Genomic DNA, 18,370 nt, shown 5'->3' on the forward strand with positions numbered 1-18,370 from the left:
AGTATACTGCATGGTTTACTGATTCAGACTGCTTGGTGCAGTGTCCTTAAATGATATACTGATTCAGACTGTTCTAGGTACTGTATACTCTACATAGTATACTGTTTCAGACTGCTACTTAGTATAATGTACTTGCAGTACTTTTTCAGACTCACGGGAAGGAACATAGGATCAGGTGTAGGTCATGTTCAGTCCCTTAAACATATTCCAGGATTCAATTATATCGTTACTGATCTGTATCATAACTCCACTCACCCACCTTGGTTCTCTTTCCCCATTATACCCTTGTCTAGCAAAAATCTATCACTCGAGTTTTGAAAATCTTCATTGACTGCCCCCAACCCCAGCCCCAGTACCCAACATCGAACAGCTTTTTGGGGGTGGGGGGAGTTCCAGATTTCCGCAAACTTGCTGAGTTTTCCCAGCATTTTCTGTTTTTATTCCAGATTTCCATAACCGTTTGAAGAAGTATTTCCTGACATCACCCCTGAATGACTTGGCTCTAATTTTGTGGTTATGATCCTTCCCTTTTGTTCTGGATTCATTCAGTGGTACATCATCTTCACCTCTCCACCCTCAAAAGGCACTATATGGGATTATGTCTCCACAGGTGAAACACAGATTCAATCTTCAATTCTTTGTAGCTGGGGCTACTTTCTCCATCAGAAGTATTTTTTTTAGACATTCAGGCTGGTGTTTGATGTTAGGGTCCCTCGAGTCTGCATTAGATCACCCAGCGAGGCATGGTCACCTCCGAGAGCACCTTCACAGGAGGGAGGTTGTAATTGCAGCCTGATCAGTTTCTATTGATAACTTCAATTATAAATAAGAATCATAGTAGTTATATTGGCAGATGTTGCAAGGAAGTGCATCCAGATGTGATCATTTTTAATATATTATCCATGTGTAAAACTTTGAGAATCCCTTTGCAACATTATTACTTTCTAAATGGGACGATTTAGTGCCATTTATTTATATAATGATATATTCAATAGCTTTATCTGTTTTGATCCAAAAATACAATCGTGGAAAATACATCCTAGAAGGAGGCCATTTGGCCCATTAATTTTGTGCCACTGCTGTTTCTAACCCTTCTACAGGAATGTCTACTCCATTTACAAAATTGTGAGGGGTATAGACAGAGTAAATGCGAGTAGGCTCTTTCCACTTAGATTAGGAGAAATAAACACGAGAGGACATGGCTTTAGGGTGAAAGGGGAAAGGTTTAGGGGGAACTTCTTCACTCAGAGAATGGTGAGAGTGTGGAACGAGCCACCATCTGACGTGGTAAATGCGGGCTCACTCTTAAGTTTTAAGAATAAATTAGATAGATACATGGATGGGAGAGGTCTGGAGGGTTATGGACTATGTGCAGGTCAATGGGGCTAGCGGAATAATATTTCAGCACAGACTAGAAGGGCCGAATGGCCTGTTTTCTGTGCTGTAGTGTTCTATGGTTCTATTTCCAATTTCTCCTATCCCTGCTCTTTCCCAGGAACTTACAGCTAAAACTCCATTTTCCAGTAGGTATTTTCATGAATGTACATTAAAATATTTTTAATTAGTTGCTTGGTAGTACAGAACTTGAGTATTGCTGAAAAAAGAGGCATGCTGATGAAGCTTTTTGTCTTGCACTCACATTAGGACAGATTCACAAGAATACCAATTGTAAAGGGAGCAACAATTTATACTGCATGAGAAGAGAGTGCTGATTGGTTGCAAGTGGACTCTGATTGATAGAGGCATTGCCATGGCGAATGCACCAGGGAATAGTTAACTGCCAAACTTTAGTTTAAATTCAAAACTGGACAGGTTGACTCTGATAGGTCAAGGCATTACCCTGGGGAATGAACCAGACAGAAGGAGCATGTCCAAGCATTGCACCTTTTTCAACTAAACAAAACTTTTGGGGAAAGCCATTCCCTGGTTCATTCTCCATGGCAATGCCTCTACAAATCAGAGTCCACTTACCAACCTATCAGTTCTCTCTTCTCTGCAGTATAAATTGTTGTTCCCTTTACAATTGGTATTCTTACGAACCTGTCCTAATAAGTGCAAGATGAAAAGCTTTGTCAGCATGTCCCTTTTTTAGCAATATTGTTAATTTTGGTTTTCAGTGAAGTTTCTTTACTCTGCCAAGAAACAGCAGCTGATTCAATGTCTGATAAACTCGGAAAAAGAAAGGTTTGTCTATCCGAATCTCCATTGTGATGGTTGTGTTACTGAAGGGAACATCTGCAGGGGTTGGCTTCCCCCCATCTTCAATCACTTCAAAAATAACACGTTGTTTGACCTAAAGAAACATACAAAAGCAGGACATTTAACGAAGGAAGAAAGCTCACAGAAACAACTCTAAAACAACAATTTGCATTTTTCTAATGTAGTAAAAATGTCCCAAGTTGCTTCATCATAACATTACGAAACAATATTTGACTCAAAGCCACAGATAATCAAAAGGTAGGTTTAAAGAGGTAGATTTTAAATTTTTTTTCTTTATTTATTCATGATGCATGGAAGTCACTGGCAAGGTCAAAACAAAAATAGAAACACCTGGAAAAACTCAGCAGGTCTGGCAGCATCGGCGGAGAAGAACAAAGTTGACGTTTCGAGTCCTCATGACCCTTCAACAGAACTAAGTAAAAATAGGAAAGGGGTGAAATATAACCTGGTTTAAGGTTGGGGGGTGGGGGGGGTTGGTTGTAGGGACAAGCAAGCAGTGATAGGAGCAGATAATCAAAAGATGTCACAGATAAAAGAACAAAGAGGTGTTGAAGGTGGTGATATTATCTAAAAGAATGTGCTAATTAAGAATGGATAGCAGGACGCGCAAGGTACGGATAGCTCTAGTGGGGGTGGGGTGAAATAAGACTAAAAGGGCATAAAAGGTATAGATTTAAAAATAATGGGAATAGGTGGGAAAAGAAAAATCTATATAAATTATTGGAAAAAACAAAAGGGAGGGGGAAGAAACGGAAAGGGGTTGGGGATGGAGGAGGGAGTTCCAGATCTAAAGTTGTTGAACTCAATATTCAGTCCAGAAGGCTGTAAAGTGCCTAGTTGGAAGATGAGGTGCTGTTCCTCCAGTTTGCGTTGGGCTTCACTGGAACAATGTAGCAAGCCAAGGGCAGACATGTGGGCAAGAGAGCAAGGTGGAGTGTTAAAATGGCAAGCGACAGGGAGGTCCGGGTCATTCTTGCGGACAGACCGAAGGTGTTCTGCAAAGCGGTCGCCCAGTCTGCGTTTGGGCTCTCCTATGTAGAGGAAACCGCATTGGGAGCAACGAATGCAGTAGACTAAATTGGGGGAAATACAAGTGAAATGCTGCTTCACTTGAAAGGAGTGTTTGGGCCCTTGGACGGTGAGGAGAGAGGAAGCGAAGGGGCAGGTGTTGCATATTTTGCGTATGCATGGGGAGGTGCTGTTGGTGGGGGTTGAGGAGTAGGGGGTGATGGAGGAGTGGGCCAGGGTGTCACGGAGGGAACGATCTCGATGGAATGCCGCCAGGGGGGGTGAAGGGAAGATGTGTTTGGTGGGGGCATCATGCTGGAGTTAGCGGAAATGGCGGAGGATGATCCTTTGAATGCAAAGGCTGGTGGGGTGATAAGTGAGGACAAGGGGGACCCTATCATGTTTCTGGGAAGGAGGAGAAGGCGTGAGGGTGGATGCGCGGGAGATGGGCAGAACAGGGTTGAGTGCCCTGTCAACTACTATGGGTGGAAAACCTCGGTTAAGGAAGAAGGAGGACATGACAGAGGAACTGTTTTTGAAGGTAGCATCATCAGAACAGATGCGACGGAAGCGAAGGAACTGAGAGAATGGAATGGAGTCCTTACAGGAAGCGGGGTGTGAGGAGCTGTAGTTGAGGTAGCTGTGGGAGTCAGTAGGCTTGTAATGGATATTGGTGGACAGTCTATCACCAGAAATTGAGACAAAGAGGTCAAGGAAGGGAAGGGAAGTGTCAGAGATGGACCATGTGAAAATTATGGAGGGGTGGAGATTGGAAGCAAAATTAATAAATTTTTCCAGGTCACGACGAGAGCATGAAGCAGCACCGAAGTAATCATCGATGTACCGGAGAAAGAGTTGTGGGAGGGGGCCGGAGTAGGACTGGAACAAGGAATGTTCCACATACCGCATAAAGAGACAGGCATAGCTGGGGCCCATGCGGGTACATAGCCACACCTTTTATTTGGAGGAAGTGAGAGGAGTTAAAGGAGAAATTGTTCAGTGTGAGAACAAGTTCAGCCAGACGGAGGAGAGTAGTGGTGGATGGGGATTGTTCGGGCCTCTGTTCGAGGAAGAAGCTGAGAGCCCTCAGACCATCCTGGTGGGGGATGGAGGTGTAGAGGGATTGGACGTCCATGGTGAAGAGGAGGTGGTTGGGGCCAGGGAACTGGAAGTTGTTGATGTGACATAAGATGTCAGAGGAATCACGGATGTAGGTGGGAAGGGACTGGACAAGAGGAGAGAGAAGGGAGTCAAGATAACGAGAAATGAGTTCCGTGGGGCAGGAACAGGCTGACACGATCGGTCTGCTGGGACAGTCCTGTTTGTAGATTTTGGGTAGGAGGTAGAAGCGGGCCGTCCGAGATTGGGCGACTATCAGTTGGAAGCTGTGGGAGGAAGATCTCCAGAGGAGATGAGGTCAGTGACAGTCCTGGAAACAATGACTTGATGTTCAGTGGTGGGGTCATGGTCCAGGGAGAGGTAGGAGGAAGTGTCTGCGAGTTGACGCTCAGCCTCCACGAGGTAGAGGCCAGTAGTTTATATAGATTTTTCTTTTCCCACTTATTTCCATTATTTTTAAATCTATACCTTTTATGCCCTTTTAGTCTTATTTCACCACACCCCCTCTAGAACTATCTGTACCTTGCGTGTCCTGCTATCCATTCTTAATTAGCACATTCTTTTAGATAATATCACCACCTTCAACATCTCTTTGTTCTTTTGTCTGTGACATCTTTTGGTTATCTGCTCCTATCACTGCTTGCTTGTCCCTACGACCAACTGCAACCGCCCCCCCCCCCCCCCCCCACCCACCACCTTAAACCAGCTTATATTTCACCCTTCTCCTATTTTTACTTAGTTCTGTTGAAGGGTCATGAGGACGCAAAACGTCAACTTTGTTCTTCCCCGCCCATGCTGCCAGACCTGCTGAGTTTTTCCAGGTATTTCTGTTTTTGTTTTGGATTTCCAGCATCTGCAGTTTTTTGTTTTTATCACTGGCAAGGTCAACATTTATTGTCCATCCCTAATTGCCCTTGAGGAGGAGGTGGTGGTGAGCTGCCTTCTTGAACCGCTGCTGTCCATTTGATGTAGGTACACCCACAGTGCTGTTAGGAAGGGAGTTCCAGGATTTTGACCCAGTGACAGTAAAGGAACGGCGATATATTTCCAAATCAGGATGTGTGTGAGCCTTTTAAAGGCAAAGATAGAGACTTTTGGAAGGGAATTCCATAGTTTAGGGCCTAACTGGCTTAAGGCCTGGCCACCAATGGAGGAGCAATTAATATCAGACATACGCAAGTGGCCAGAATTAAAGGAATTCAGAGATCCCATCAGACTGTAGGGCTGGAGGAGGTTACAGAGATTGGAAGCGGTATGGCCCTAAAGTGATTTTAAGACGAGGCTGAGAATTTTAAATTCGAGGTGTTGCAAGACACGGAGCCAATGTAGCTCTGCGAGCACCGGATGGTGGGTAAACTGACTTGGTGCGAGTTAGGATATGGGCAGCAGAGTTTTGTAAGGTGGGAGGTCAGCTGGGAGAGTATTGGAATAGTCAGATCTGGAACAATGCTCCTTCTTTGTCACTGAGTATGTTTAAAGTAGAGATTGACAGATTTCTAAATACCAATGATGTACAGGGATATGGGGATAGTGTGGGGGAAAGGCATTGAAGTAGATGATCAACCATGATTGTATTGAATAGCAGAGCAGACTCAATGGGCTGAATGTCCTACTCCTGTTCCTATGTTTTAACTTCCATTTGCATTGTGCGACTGGCTTGTTGCACTGCGTAGCTCCTTTAAGATTGACACACCACTGCGCGCACATATCTTGAAGGGAACATTGCTTGTGTGTGGCTTATCCCTGATTGCTGCATGGCCATGCATCTGTGCAGCTTAGTGCAAACATTGATCTGAAGGTAACAAAGGCATGGATGAGTGTTTTGGCAGCAAATGAGGTAAGGCAGGGGCAGAATTATGGAGGTAAGTATAGCTGTCTTGACAATGGAGAGAATATGGGGTCAGAAGCTTATCTCAGGGTCAAATAGGTCACTGATGTTGAGAACAGTTCAGCCTGAGAGTGGTCAGGGAGAAGGATTTAGCTCACCAGGTTATTTGTAGGTCAGATCAAGGTTGTAATGTTTGAGGGTGACTCTGTGTTTTAGTCTGTTCTGGGGACACAAACAGGAATGCCAATGGCCGCGCAGTTGTCGGACTGCTCCCCTACCTGGTCTGGTGTCAGCTCTTGGATGTTGCTTAATCTGGAGAAATTGGCTTGACCACTCAGCATATCTGGCAGCTTCATCCTGCGGTAAAGCTCTTTCACATCATATGTACTGTCCAATTTGAACCGTGGCAAGATGAGTCTCACAACCCTGCAGGGTGATTACAAGAAGAATATTTCCCTCCGTTACCAAGAAAAGATGACAGGTTTCAGTGCTTTCAAAAAAACATTTTGGGGCTGAAATTGCACGTGGGTCAGGACGCAAAACAGGCAGTGTCTTGGTGGTTGCTCATTATACGCCCCACTTGATATTCAATTCAACCCTACTGCAGCAGAACCGAATATCAGGCCTGTACTAACATGGGCAGCAAACGAGACTCTGACTTTTATGTGCCCCTCCCTCACCTATGTCCAATTTCCTCCCTGCTTTAGAACAAGGGCTGTCTTCCTATAATTTTTTTACATAAATGTTACGAGTATTTTGGTAGAAAGATAGGAGGCCATATATTATTCAGAGCGTAAAAGAGGATAGAGAAAGTGACCTGGGCGTATAGTTACACAAATCACAAAAAGTAGCAATACAGATTCATTAAGACAATAAAAGCGTAAATCAAATAATGGGGTTCATTTTTCAATGCATAGAAATGAAAAGTAAGGAAGCCGTATTAAACTTCTACAGAACCTGGGTAAGATCCTATTTGGGGTATTGTGAACAGTTCTGAGCTCCATATTAAAAGGGATATTGAGGCATAATGATAAAGTACAAAAAATATTCACAATGTTGATACCAGATCTGGGAGGTTATAGCTATCAGGATATATTGAACAGACTGGGGCTCCATTATAGGAATATTGGACAGGAGTCAGCCATTTAGCCCCTTGAGCCTGTTTGGGCATTTAATGATGTCATGGCTAATCTGTGACCTAACTCCATATACCTGCCTTTACCCTCCTAACCCTTCATACCTCTCACTAACAAAATAAAATCTATAAATCTCAGTTTTAAAATTACGTGGAGAAGGTGGTGGAGTGGTAATTTTATTGGAAAGGCTAATACTCTGGGGACATGTTCAGATCCCACTGTGGCAGCTGGTGGAATTTAAATTCAATTAATTTTTAAAAATCTGGACTATCAAGCTAGTCTCAGTAATGGTGACTAGGAAACTGCTATCAATTGTCATAAAAACCCATCTGGTTCACTAACGTCCTTTAGTGGAAGGAAATCTGCCTTCCTTACCCAGTCGGGCCTACACGTGACTGTGGATCCGCAGCAATGTGGTTGACTCTTAATTGCCCTCTGAAATGGCCTAGCAAGCCCCTCAGTTCAAGGGCAATTAGTGATGGGCAACAAATGCTGGCCTTGCCAGTGACGCCCACATACTATGAAAAAATAAGTTTAAAAATTAAAATAAACTTTTGATATAGCATCAATTGCCATTTGCAGATGAGAATTCCAAATTTCTATCACCCTTTGACTGAGAAGTGTTTTCTAATTTCACTTCTCAAAGGTCTGGCTCTAATATTTTGACTATGCCCCTGAGACCTAGAGACCCCAATTAGCAGAAATAGTTTCTCCCTACCTAATGTAGCTACCCCCCCCCTCTAAAATCTTGGGCAAATAATCCTAGTTTGTTTAATCTCTCCACATAGTTTAGAACCCTTAGGTCCCAGGTATAATTCTTGTAAATCTATACTGCACTCCATCCAAAGTCAGTCTACCCTTCCTAAGGTGCGGTGCCCAGAATTGTTTGCAGTACTCCAGGTGTGGTCTAACCAGGGCTTTGTATAGCTGCAGCATGACTTTTACTCTCTTGTATTCTAGTCTTATAGATATAAAAGCCAGCATCCCATTAGCCTTTTTGATTATTTTCTGTACCTGTTCATGACATTTTAATGATCTGTGTAGCTGGACTCCAAGTCTCTTTGGACCCTCTGTTTCTAGATTTTCACCATTTGGAAAGTCCCACTTTTTAGGTCCAGAGCTGGTGACTTCACATTTTCCGACATTGAAATCCATTTGCCTCAGTTTTAGGGACACAGGGTCATTTATGGCACAAAAGGTCATTCGGCCCTTCAAGTCAATGCCGGATCTCATTGGAGCAATTTAGTCGTCCCATTCCTCCCCTAATCCTGTAGCCCAGCAAGTTTATTTCCTTCATGTGCCCATCCAATTTCCTTTTGAAATCACTGATTGTCTCTGCTTCCACCATCCTCGTGGGCAGCGAGTTCCAGTTTTGTCCATTCACTTAATCGATTAATATCTGTTTATAATTTTATACCTCCATTGACACTGCTTACATTACCGCCTATCTTGTCATTGGTAAATTGTATATGTGGCTTTCTATTGCATCATCTAAGTTGTTAATGAATACAGTGATTAGTTGAGGCCCCAACACAGATCCTTGTGGGACATCACTAGGCACATCCTGCTAATTAGAGCTCCTGCCCATTATTCTCTGTGTCCTGCTGCTAACTACGTCAATCATTTGGTTTCAATTCCATGAGCTTCAACTTTGGCTAACGGACTCAAATGAGGGACTTTATCAAAAGCCTTCTGTGTGCCCATATAAATAACATCCTTCGACACTCTCTATCTATAGGTACACTTAAGGGGGAGCTAGATAAACAGACGAGGGAGAAACGAATAGAAGGATATGCTGATAGGCTGAAGTGAAGAAGGATGGGAGGAGGACTGTGTGAAGCATAAACACTGGAAAAGACTAGTTGGGCAAATGGCTTATTTCTGTTCTATAGATTCAATATATCTAAATAACTATATAACTTATTTCTATAAGTACCCAGTTTGACGTGTGATCCTGTTAACTTCTAGTTCGGATTCAATCTTCTGCAACATGTCAGGTTGGACTGGCTGGACAAGTATCATGTACATTGTCCCATTCATTGGGAGTTTAATCAAAGTGTATTTAGGATCAATCTGGTACTGCAATTTGCCACACCAGGTCATCATAGAGACTTGGACTTTGCTCTCCCCATCATTGAAGAAATCCTGAAATTCTGACCCATGACATTGAGATCCGGTCTTCAATTTTCCTGAGGGGAAGAAAGGAATTTTTTACACAGCTTGTGAAAGAAACAACAACAATTAACAGCCTGATTTTCTCACTTTCCTGCAAAATTGGTTGCATCTCCAATTAAGGGCAACAGTTTCTATCCTCACAGAGGTCATACCCAAGACTCCAAGCTAATCCCCCAGACTTGAAGTCATATAACTAACTGGAAAGAATGAAAGACTGCATTTCTAAGGCACCTTTCACACCTCGAGGGATAAATGTTGGCCAGATCACTGGGAAATCTCACCTCTCCTTGAATAATACCAAGGGAACTTCTACAACCATCTGAGAGGGCAGGAGGGACCTCTCATTAATGTCACATCCAAAGGATGTGTCAACATAGGTTCCCAGCACTGTATAATTCATCAACATAAGGTCCCAGCGTTGTACCATTTATTTACTGGACAATTGTATTCCAGCTGGGGCTGAACTATTGCTCTGTTTTAGTCTTTCATGGAATGTGGACTTCACTGGCAAGACCAGCATTTGTTGCCCATCCCTAATTGCCCTTGAGTGACTTGCTAGGCCTTTTCAGAGGGCAGTTATGGCAGTTACATTGCTGTGGGTCTGAAGTCACATGTAGGCGAGACCAGGCGAGTGAACCAGATGGGTCTTTACGACAATCAATGATAGTTTTCATGGTCAACATTATTGAGGTGAGCTTTCAATCCCAGATTTATTAATTTAAATTCCACCGGCTGCCATGGTGGGATTTGAATTTGTGTCCCGAGAGCATTAGCCTGGACCTCTGGAATATTAATCCAGTGACATTAACACTATTCCACTGCCTCCCCATAACTTCTTAGCTTTTGCATTTTCAGTCTATATTTTAAAGACCAGGATCTCGTATGTGTTATTAATTGCTTCGTTCGCACCTTAAAAGATTTGTGAACAAACATCCCTGGGTCTCCCTGTTCATGCGCGGCTTTTAAAATTGTATTAATTAACTGGTATTGTTTCTCCTCGTCCTCCAGTGTTCACTACATTTCTGAGTTTCGTGTCATCCGCAAATTTCAAAATTGTGGTCTATACCCCAAAGTCCAGGTCATTAAGGTTTATCAAAAACATCAGTGGTTCTATTACTGAACCTTGGAGAATTCCACTCCATCCAAGAACAGCCTTTCACCACAACTCTCTGCTTTCTGTTCCTTGCCCAATTTTGTATCAATGCTGCTACTTTCCTTTCCATCCCATTGCATTAGACCATAAGAAATAGGAGCAGCAGTAGGCCATTTGGCCCCTGGAACCTGTTCTGCTATGCAATAAGATCAAGGTTGATCTAACTCTTGACTCCCTTGTAGATCAAAAATCTTCCTAACTCAGCCTTAAATATATTCAATGACCCAGCCTCTACTGCTCTCGAGGGTAAAAAGTTCCAAACTCTGAGAGAAGAAATTCCTTCTCATCTCCATCTTAAATGAGAGACCTCTAATTTTGAAACTGTGCTCCTGGAAACATTTTCCCAACATCTATTCAGTCAAGCTCCCTCAGAATCTTATACGTTTCAATACTTTTCCTCGTAAAACAACCCAGGCTTCTGGATTAGTCCAGAACAAGAAATAGGAGCAGGAATAGACCATTCGGCCCATCAGCAAACTCTGCCATTCAATAACATGGCTGATTTTGGGCTTCAATTCCACTTTCCCATCCCCACCACGTATACCTTGATTCACTGAGAAACCAACTTTGCTAACAAGCCTAATATGTGGTAGGTTATCAAGTTAATATACACAACATCAACCTTTTTCTTTTATTCATTCATTGGATAGAAGCATCACTGGTTAGGCCAGCATTTATTGTCCACCCCTAATTGCCCTTGAGAAGGTGCTGGTGAGCCACCTTCTTGAACCGCTGCAGTCCATGTGGTGTAGGTAAGAAGGGAGTTCCAGATTTTTGATCCAATGACAATATAGTTCCAAGTGAGGATGAGTGCATGACTTGGAACAGAACTTGAATGTGTCGGTATTCCTATGTTTCTGCTGCCCTTGACATTCTAGCTGATAGAGGTTGCGGGCTTTGAAGGTGCTGTCGAAGGTGCCTTGGTGAGTTGCTGCAGTGCATCTTGTAGATGGTACACACTGCTGCCAGTGTGCGTCAGTGGTGGAGGGAGTGAATGTTTAAGGTAGTGGATGTGGTGCCAGTCAAGCGGGCTGCTTCGTCCTGGATTGTGTCGAAGTTCTTGAGTGTTGTTAGAGCTGCATTCATCCAGGCAAGTGGAGAGTGTTTCATCACATTCCTGACTTGTGCCTTGTAGATAATGAACAGGCTTTGGGGAGTCAAGAGGTGAGTTACTCACCACAGAATTCCTAGCCTCTGATCTGCTCTTTTAGCTACAGTATTTATATGGCTGGTCCAGTTCGGTTTCTAGTCAATGGTAACTCCCAGGATGTTGATGGTGAGGGATTCAGCGATGGTAATGCTGTTGAATGTCAAGGGGAGCTGGTCATTGCTTGGCACTTGTGTGGCATAAATGTTACTTGCCAGTTATCAGCCCAAGCCTCAATTTTGTCCAGATCTTGCTGCATGTGGGAAAAGACTGCATCAGTATCTGAGGAGTTACGAACGGTGCTGAACATTGTGCACTCATCAGCGAACATCCCCACTTCTGACCTTATGGTCAAGAGAAAGTCATTGATGAAGCAGCTGAAGATGGAGGGGCCTAAGACACTACCCTGAGGAACGCCTGCAATGATGTCCTGGCTCTGAGATGATTGGCCTCCAACAACTACAACCATCTTCCTTTGTGCTAGGTATGACTCCAACCAGTGGAGAGTTTTCCCCCTGAATCCCATTGACTCCAGTTTTGCTAGGGCTCCTTGATGCCACACTCGGTCAAATGCTGCCTTGATAACAAGGACAGTCACTCTTATTTTTTGTAGGAAGCCCATTTTCAGCTGTGTTAATAAAACTGCACTAGATCACCTCAAATATAATCAAGGAATAATTTTTAATGCCAAATTTTAAATAAGGTACATTCTACAGCACTAGCCGATTGTATTGCTTCATTGCAAATTTTATGTTCAGGGGTAAGAAAATAAGTCTGGACACGAACTTAACACAAAAAAACACTTCTCAAAACTAGTGCAATTATGAGGGTCCTGATCCCCAATTGCACCCAAAGTAGAAACCTTCAGCCCTCAGTTAGATCACTTGTTAATCCTCTATACCCAAAGGAAGCCGAGTCCATGCCACCTATCCTCATAATTGAACCTGCCACTTGTCAACTTGGGCTAACAAGTGGCAAGTAACATTTGTGCCACACAAGTGACCATCTCCAACAAGAGAGAATCTAACCATCGCCCCTTGACGTTCAATGGCATTACCACCACTGAATCCCCCACTATCAACATCCTGGGGGTTACCATGGACCAGAAACTGAACTGGACTAGTCATATAAATACTGTGGCTATAAGAGCAGGTCAGAGGCTAGGAATTGTGTGATGAGTAACTCATCTCCTGACTGCCGAAATCCTGTCCACCATTTACAAGGCACAAGTCAGGAGTGTGATGGAATACTCCCCACTTGCTTGGATGAGTGCAGCTCCAAAAACACTCAAGAAGCTTGACACCATCCAGGACAAAGCAGCCCACTTGATTGGCACCACATCCACAAACATTCACTCCCTCTACCATCGACACACAGTAGCAGCAGTGTTTACCATCTACAAGGTGCACTGCAGGAATTCACCAAGGCTCCTTAGACAGCACCTTCCAAACCCATGATCACTACCATCTTGAGGGACAAGGGCAGCAGATAGATGGAAACACCACCACCTGGAAGTTCCCCTCCAAGTGACTCATCATCCTGACTTGGAAATATATTGCCATTCCTTCAATATCGCTGGGTCAAAATCCTGGAGCTCCCTCCCTAACGGTGTTGTGGGTGTAACTACACCACATGGACTACAGCAGCTCAAGAAGGCAGCTCACCACCACCTTCTCAAGGGCAATTAGGGATAGGAAATAAATGCTGGCCCAGCCAGCAACACCCACATCCCATGAATGAATGAAAAAAAACCTTTTGAGCCCCGGTATCATTCTGGTGAATCACAACAGAACTCAAAACCAACCAGGGATTTAAATCAACCCACCTAACTAGACCTGATGTAAGGCAGAGCTTCCTCACGTTTTCCTCCATAAATTGATGTTTGTTGGGAACATGGAGGTGTCTTCTGATGAGTCATTTGACTCCTTTGATCTTTTACAGGCTTCTCCTCATCGACAAGGCTCTTACCTTTAAAGTGAATGTAACTGGCCAACACCAAGTTGGTGCTGGGGCTTAGGCCAGTCACCAGGTTGCTCACCCTGCCAGCAGTCGCGTTGCGGATGAGGCTGTTGATTGCCTCTTCGGCCATGTGGGGCTGGTTGATGTTGGCGGCTCTCAGCTGCACCTCGGGGTGGAACCACCGGAGCTCCAAGATGAAGGTTTTGCGGAGCTGCAGACCCTTCCGGAAAACCAACCAGGTGCCGGTGGATACCAAGCCTTCCAGCCGAGTGAGGATTTTGTGGTGGAGCAGCCTGCCTTGCCAGCGCATGATCCAGAAGTGCTGGTCACCTGTGCATCTGGAGTCCACGAGTCCCAAGTGTTCATGGAAGCTTTGGGCGGTGGTGCCCCCAGCCCCCAGGGAGAGAGCAGCCAAGCTCCCGTACAGGTGGAAGGGGGACAGCAGCGTGACCCCTGACCCCTCCAGTGTACTCAGTGTGGCAAACCACATTTTGGCCTGTGTCTCCTGGATACGGCTTAAGATGGACATCTTGGTGGAGCTGGGCTTCCATAGCTTCACACCCTTCCACCAGTCCGCAGAAACATTGACAAGGCTTGGATCATCGAATCCACTCAGTTCAGAAAGGAAGCTGTCATTTTGGTCCATTTCATCCTGGAGCCTAGTTTGGTCACAGGTGAACAGATAGAAAGGATGAATGTAGGGGCGGTTTGTTGTCCCCCATTCCAGGAGTGCTCCCATCCAGAGTAGGGAGAAGATCCACTTCATGCTCAGCCACTTCTCAACCCAGTGCTAGAATCAGAGAGGGAGAACAACCATCAGTTAGCAGACAGCTCACTTGCAAAAACTTGTATTTATATTGATCCTTTAACATAGTAAAACTTCCCAAGGTGCTTCACAGGAGCATTATGAAGCAAAATTTGACACTCAGCCACCTGAGGTGATATTGGGACAGGTGACCCATAGCTTGGTCAAAGAGGTAGCTTTTTAAGAACGAGAGGTGAACTTATTGAAACGTATAAGATTCTGAGGAGGCTTGATAAGGTAGATGTTGAGAGGATGTTTTCCCTCATGGGGGAATCTAGAACTAGAGGGCACAGATTTAGAATAAGGGGCCTCCCATTCAAGATGGAGATGAGGAGGAATTTCTTCTTTCAGAAGGTTATTAATCTTTTGAATTCTCTTCCTCAGAGAAGGGTCATTGAATATATTCGGGACTGAGTAAGGCAAATTTTTGATCTACAAGGGAGTAAATGGTTATGGGGGGCAGGCAGGAAAGTGGAGCTAAGGCCACAATCAGATCAGCCATGATCTAATTGAATGGCGGAGCTGGGTCGAGAGGCCAAATGGCCCACTCCTGCTCCTATTTCTTATGTTAAAGGAGGAAAGCGGGGTAAAGAGGCAGAGCAGATTAGTGAGGAAATTCCAGAGCTTAGGGCCCAGGCACCTGAAAGCATAGCCACCAAGGCACAGTGAAAGAAATTGGGAGTGGCAAGAGACCAATTTTGGAGGAAAATATTCTCAGAGGGTTGTAGGCTAGAAGTGGTTACAGAGATAGGGAGGGAATGAGACCAAGGAGGGATGAGTATTTTAAATTCAAGGCATACACATGGTACACAGCCCTCAGTCCCTATGAACACAGCTCTCAGTCCCCACGTACACAGCTCTTGGCCCCTACGTACACAGCTCTCAGTCCCCATGGACACAGCCCTCAGTCCCTATGAACACAGCTCTCAGTCCCCATGTACACAGCTCTCAGTCCCCATGTACACAGCTCAGTCCCCATGCACACAGCCCTCAGTCCCCATATACACAGCTCTCAGTCCCCATGTACACAGCTCTCAGTCCCCATGTACACAGCTCTCAGTCCCCATATACACAGCTCTCAGTCCCCATGTACGCAGCTCTCAGTCTGCGGGCACACAGCCCTTAGTCCCCACGTACACAGCCCTCAGTCCCCATATACACAGCTCTCAGTTTTCATGTACACAGCTCAGTCCCCATGTACGCAGCTCTCAGTTCTCATGTACACAGCTCTCAGTCCCCACGTACACAGCTCTCAGTCCCCACGTACACAGCTCTCAGTCCCCATGTACACAGCTCTTAGTTCCTGTGCACACAGCCCTCAGTTCCCATGCACACAGCCCTCAGTCCCCACGTACACAGCTCTCAGTCCCCACGTACACAGCTCTCAGTCCCCACGTACACAGCCCTCAGTCCCCATGTACACAACCTTCAGTCCCCTTGCACACAGCCCTCAGTCCCCACGTACACAGCCCTCAGTCCCCACGTACACAGCCCTCAGTCCCCATGTACACAACCTTCAGTCCCCTTGCACACAGCCCTCAGTCCCCACGTACACAGCTCTCAGTCCCCATGCACACAGCCCTCAGTTCCCATGTACACAACCCTCAGTTCTCATGTATACATAAAGCTTCTGCCTCTCCAGCTGGTAATAACTTTGAAAGCCCAAGAAAACTAACCTGTGAAGGATTTCATAGAATGATACAGCACAAAAGGATGTTAGTCAGTCTATTATGCCTGTGCTGGCTCTTTGCTGTTCAATTTGTCCCACTCCCTAGCTCTTTTCCCTTAGCTCTGCTAATCTTTTCTCTTCAAGTATTTATCCAGTTCCCTTATGAAAGTAACTCCTGAATCTGCTTCCACCGCCCTTTCATAACAACTTGCTCTGTAAAAAAAATGTTTCCGCATGTCGTCTCTGGTTCCTTTGCAAAATCATCTTAAATTTGTGTCCTCTGGTTCTCAACCCTCTGCTACTGGGAAGAGTTTATCCTTATTCACCACTGGCTGGCAGACAGCAAAGCACTCTCATTGATACAGGACCTCAAAAAGAAAACCCACACACCCGTCTGAAATCCCATAGTCCCTACTGGAACACGCTCCACACCCTACAAACCGACCACAGCCCCGCTTCTCACTGTGCACCCCTCCTGGTTGACTGCGAACGTCACCAACAGCAACCTGGTAACCGACCCGAGTGGCAAAGTCCCAGGTTTCAGCCTTCCACGGAAAATCTGGGCATCCCTCAGCCGCTTGAGGATGGGCCAGGAAGATGTGGTCACTTGCTCAGTGAGTGGAACAAGAGGAACAGCTCAAATTGTGACTGTGACAATCCAAATCAGACCATCGCCCACACACTGAACTTCTGCTTGAAGAAAACCAGGCCTGGTGGCATCACAACATTCACACTGCGTCAGCTGAAGCCATTGAATGGATTGTTAACCTCGGCATTGACAACTATAACTCCTTCCCCAGCCATATGAATAAAAAATCTCTATCAAAGCCCATTCACGATTTTGAAATATCCTTTTCACATCAGATATTGTTTTTATTATCCATCATACCCTTTGCTTGGAGAGTGAAGCAGCGGAAGGTTTCACAGGCTGAGAGGCTGCAATATGAATGCTCCTTCTATGGCTGTAATCACCTTTATCCCAGTTGATGAGGATGGGGAGGTTAGTCTTACAGGGCAGGAGGGCCCTCTGGGCTCCCAAAATCTATACAAGGGGGTGAGTCACCCACCAGATGTAAGTACCCCAGTGGGTTTCAACCTGAAATGCAGAGGTAAACCTCAGTCCACAATCATTGGGATTGACCAGAATGGGGATTGAACACTACTTTTTGACTCAGAGGCAGGAATGTTGTTGCTGAGTAAAAGGCTCATTCCTCTTATTCTGGATAGACTGGAATTTGTAGCAGTTAAGATTGACTGATGAAGAGTCATACGGACTCGAAACGTTAACTGTATTCCTCTCCACAGATGCTGTCAGACCTGCTGAGTTTTTCCAGCTATTTTGGTTTTTGTTTCAGATTTCCAGCATCCGCAGTGTTTTGCTTTTATCTGAAGATTGACTAGTATCTGGATTTCTCGACAACAGGCTGAGCTAGTCCATGTCTCCATTTACAGATCAAAAACGAGCCAAAAAATGTCTCACTTAATGAACTCTCAATGTGTCCCATTGGAATTTACTGGGTCTCCGATCACAACAGAACCGCCCATTGACTTTGAAGAACTGCACCTGTAGGTTCAGATTAGTTTGGAGTTTAGAGATTCACTTACCTTTTCTGGAATAGTGTGCTTTGATTTGATTAGTCCAGACACATCTCTTATAAAATGTTTTTTTTTCCCCTGCCTATTTAATCATTAACCAGTCAGCTGTCCATTTGCTTATGCTTGAATTCCCAATTGGTCACAAAAAATGCCAGGACAGGTTTTGAGGGTCATCCTGATAACCCTGGCGCTCCTGAAACGATAAAGTTCTCTCTTTCTTGTAAACAGAAAAGAAGATTTGCATTTATATAGCACCTTTCTCAACCCAAATCTCCCAATGTACTTTACAGCCAATGAAGTACTTTTTGAAGTGTAGCCACTGTTGTAGTGTAGGAGTTACAGCATTCAGTCTGCACACAGAAAGCTGTCGAAAAACAGCAGTGAGATAAGTGAGCAGATAATCTGTATTTTTGTGATGTTGGTTGAGGGACACCAGGGAGAACTGCCCTGCTCTTCTTCATGGAATTCTTTATGTCCACCTACGAGGGCAGAAGGGGCGTCAGTTTAATGTCACATTTTGGAAAGACTGAAGGTAAGATAAGACAAACAACTGTG

The 18,370-nt window shown here is 44.7% G+C and overlaps 1 protein-coding gene across 2 annotated transcripts; it reads right to left on the bottom strand.

Moving 5' to 3' along the window:
* Positions 1-868: 868 nt before the first annotated feature.
* Positions 869-17,941, bottom strand: agt (angiotensinogen). Of its 2 annotated transcripts, none has more exons than XM_078541769.1 (5): positions 17,825-17,941; positions 13,755-14,535; positions 9,248-9,500; positions 6,454-6,601; positions 869-2,293 (listed from the first exon to the last, which is right to left on the bottom strand). In XM_078541769.1, the coding sequence occupies exons 2-5, from the start codon at positions 14,509-14,511 to the stop codon at positions 2,114-2,116; spliced, it is 1,338 nt and encodes a 445-aa protein (XP_078397895.1). In that variant the 5' UTR covers positions 14,512-14,535; positions 17,825-17,941; the 3' UTR covers positions 869-2,113. The 2 variants fall into 2 exon arrangements, with proteins under 2 accessions (XP_078397895.1, XP_078397894.1); XM_078541768.1 differs by lacking the exon at positions 17,825-17,941 and adding an exon at positions 16,227-16,327.
* Between the last annotated feature and the right edge of the window lie 429 nt (positions 17,942-18,370).

The sequence above is a fragment of the Cetorhinus maximus genome, chromosome 5, assembly GCF_964194155.1.
Source record: "Cetorhinus maximus chromosome 5, sCetMax3.hap1.1, whole genome shotgun sequence".
NCBI lineage: Eukaryota > Metazoa > Chordata > Chondrichthyes > Lamniformes > Cetorhinidae > Cetorhinus > Cetorhinus maximus.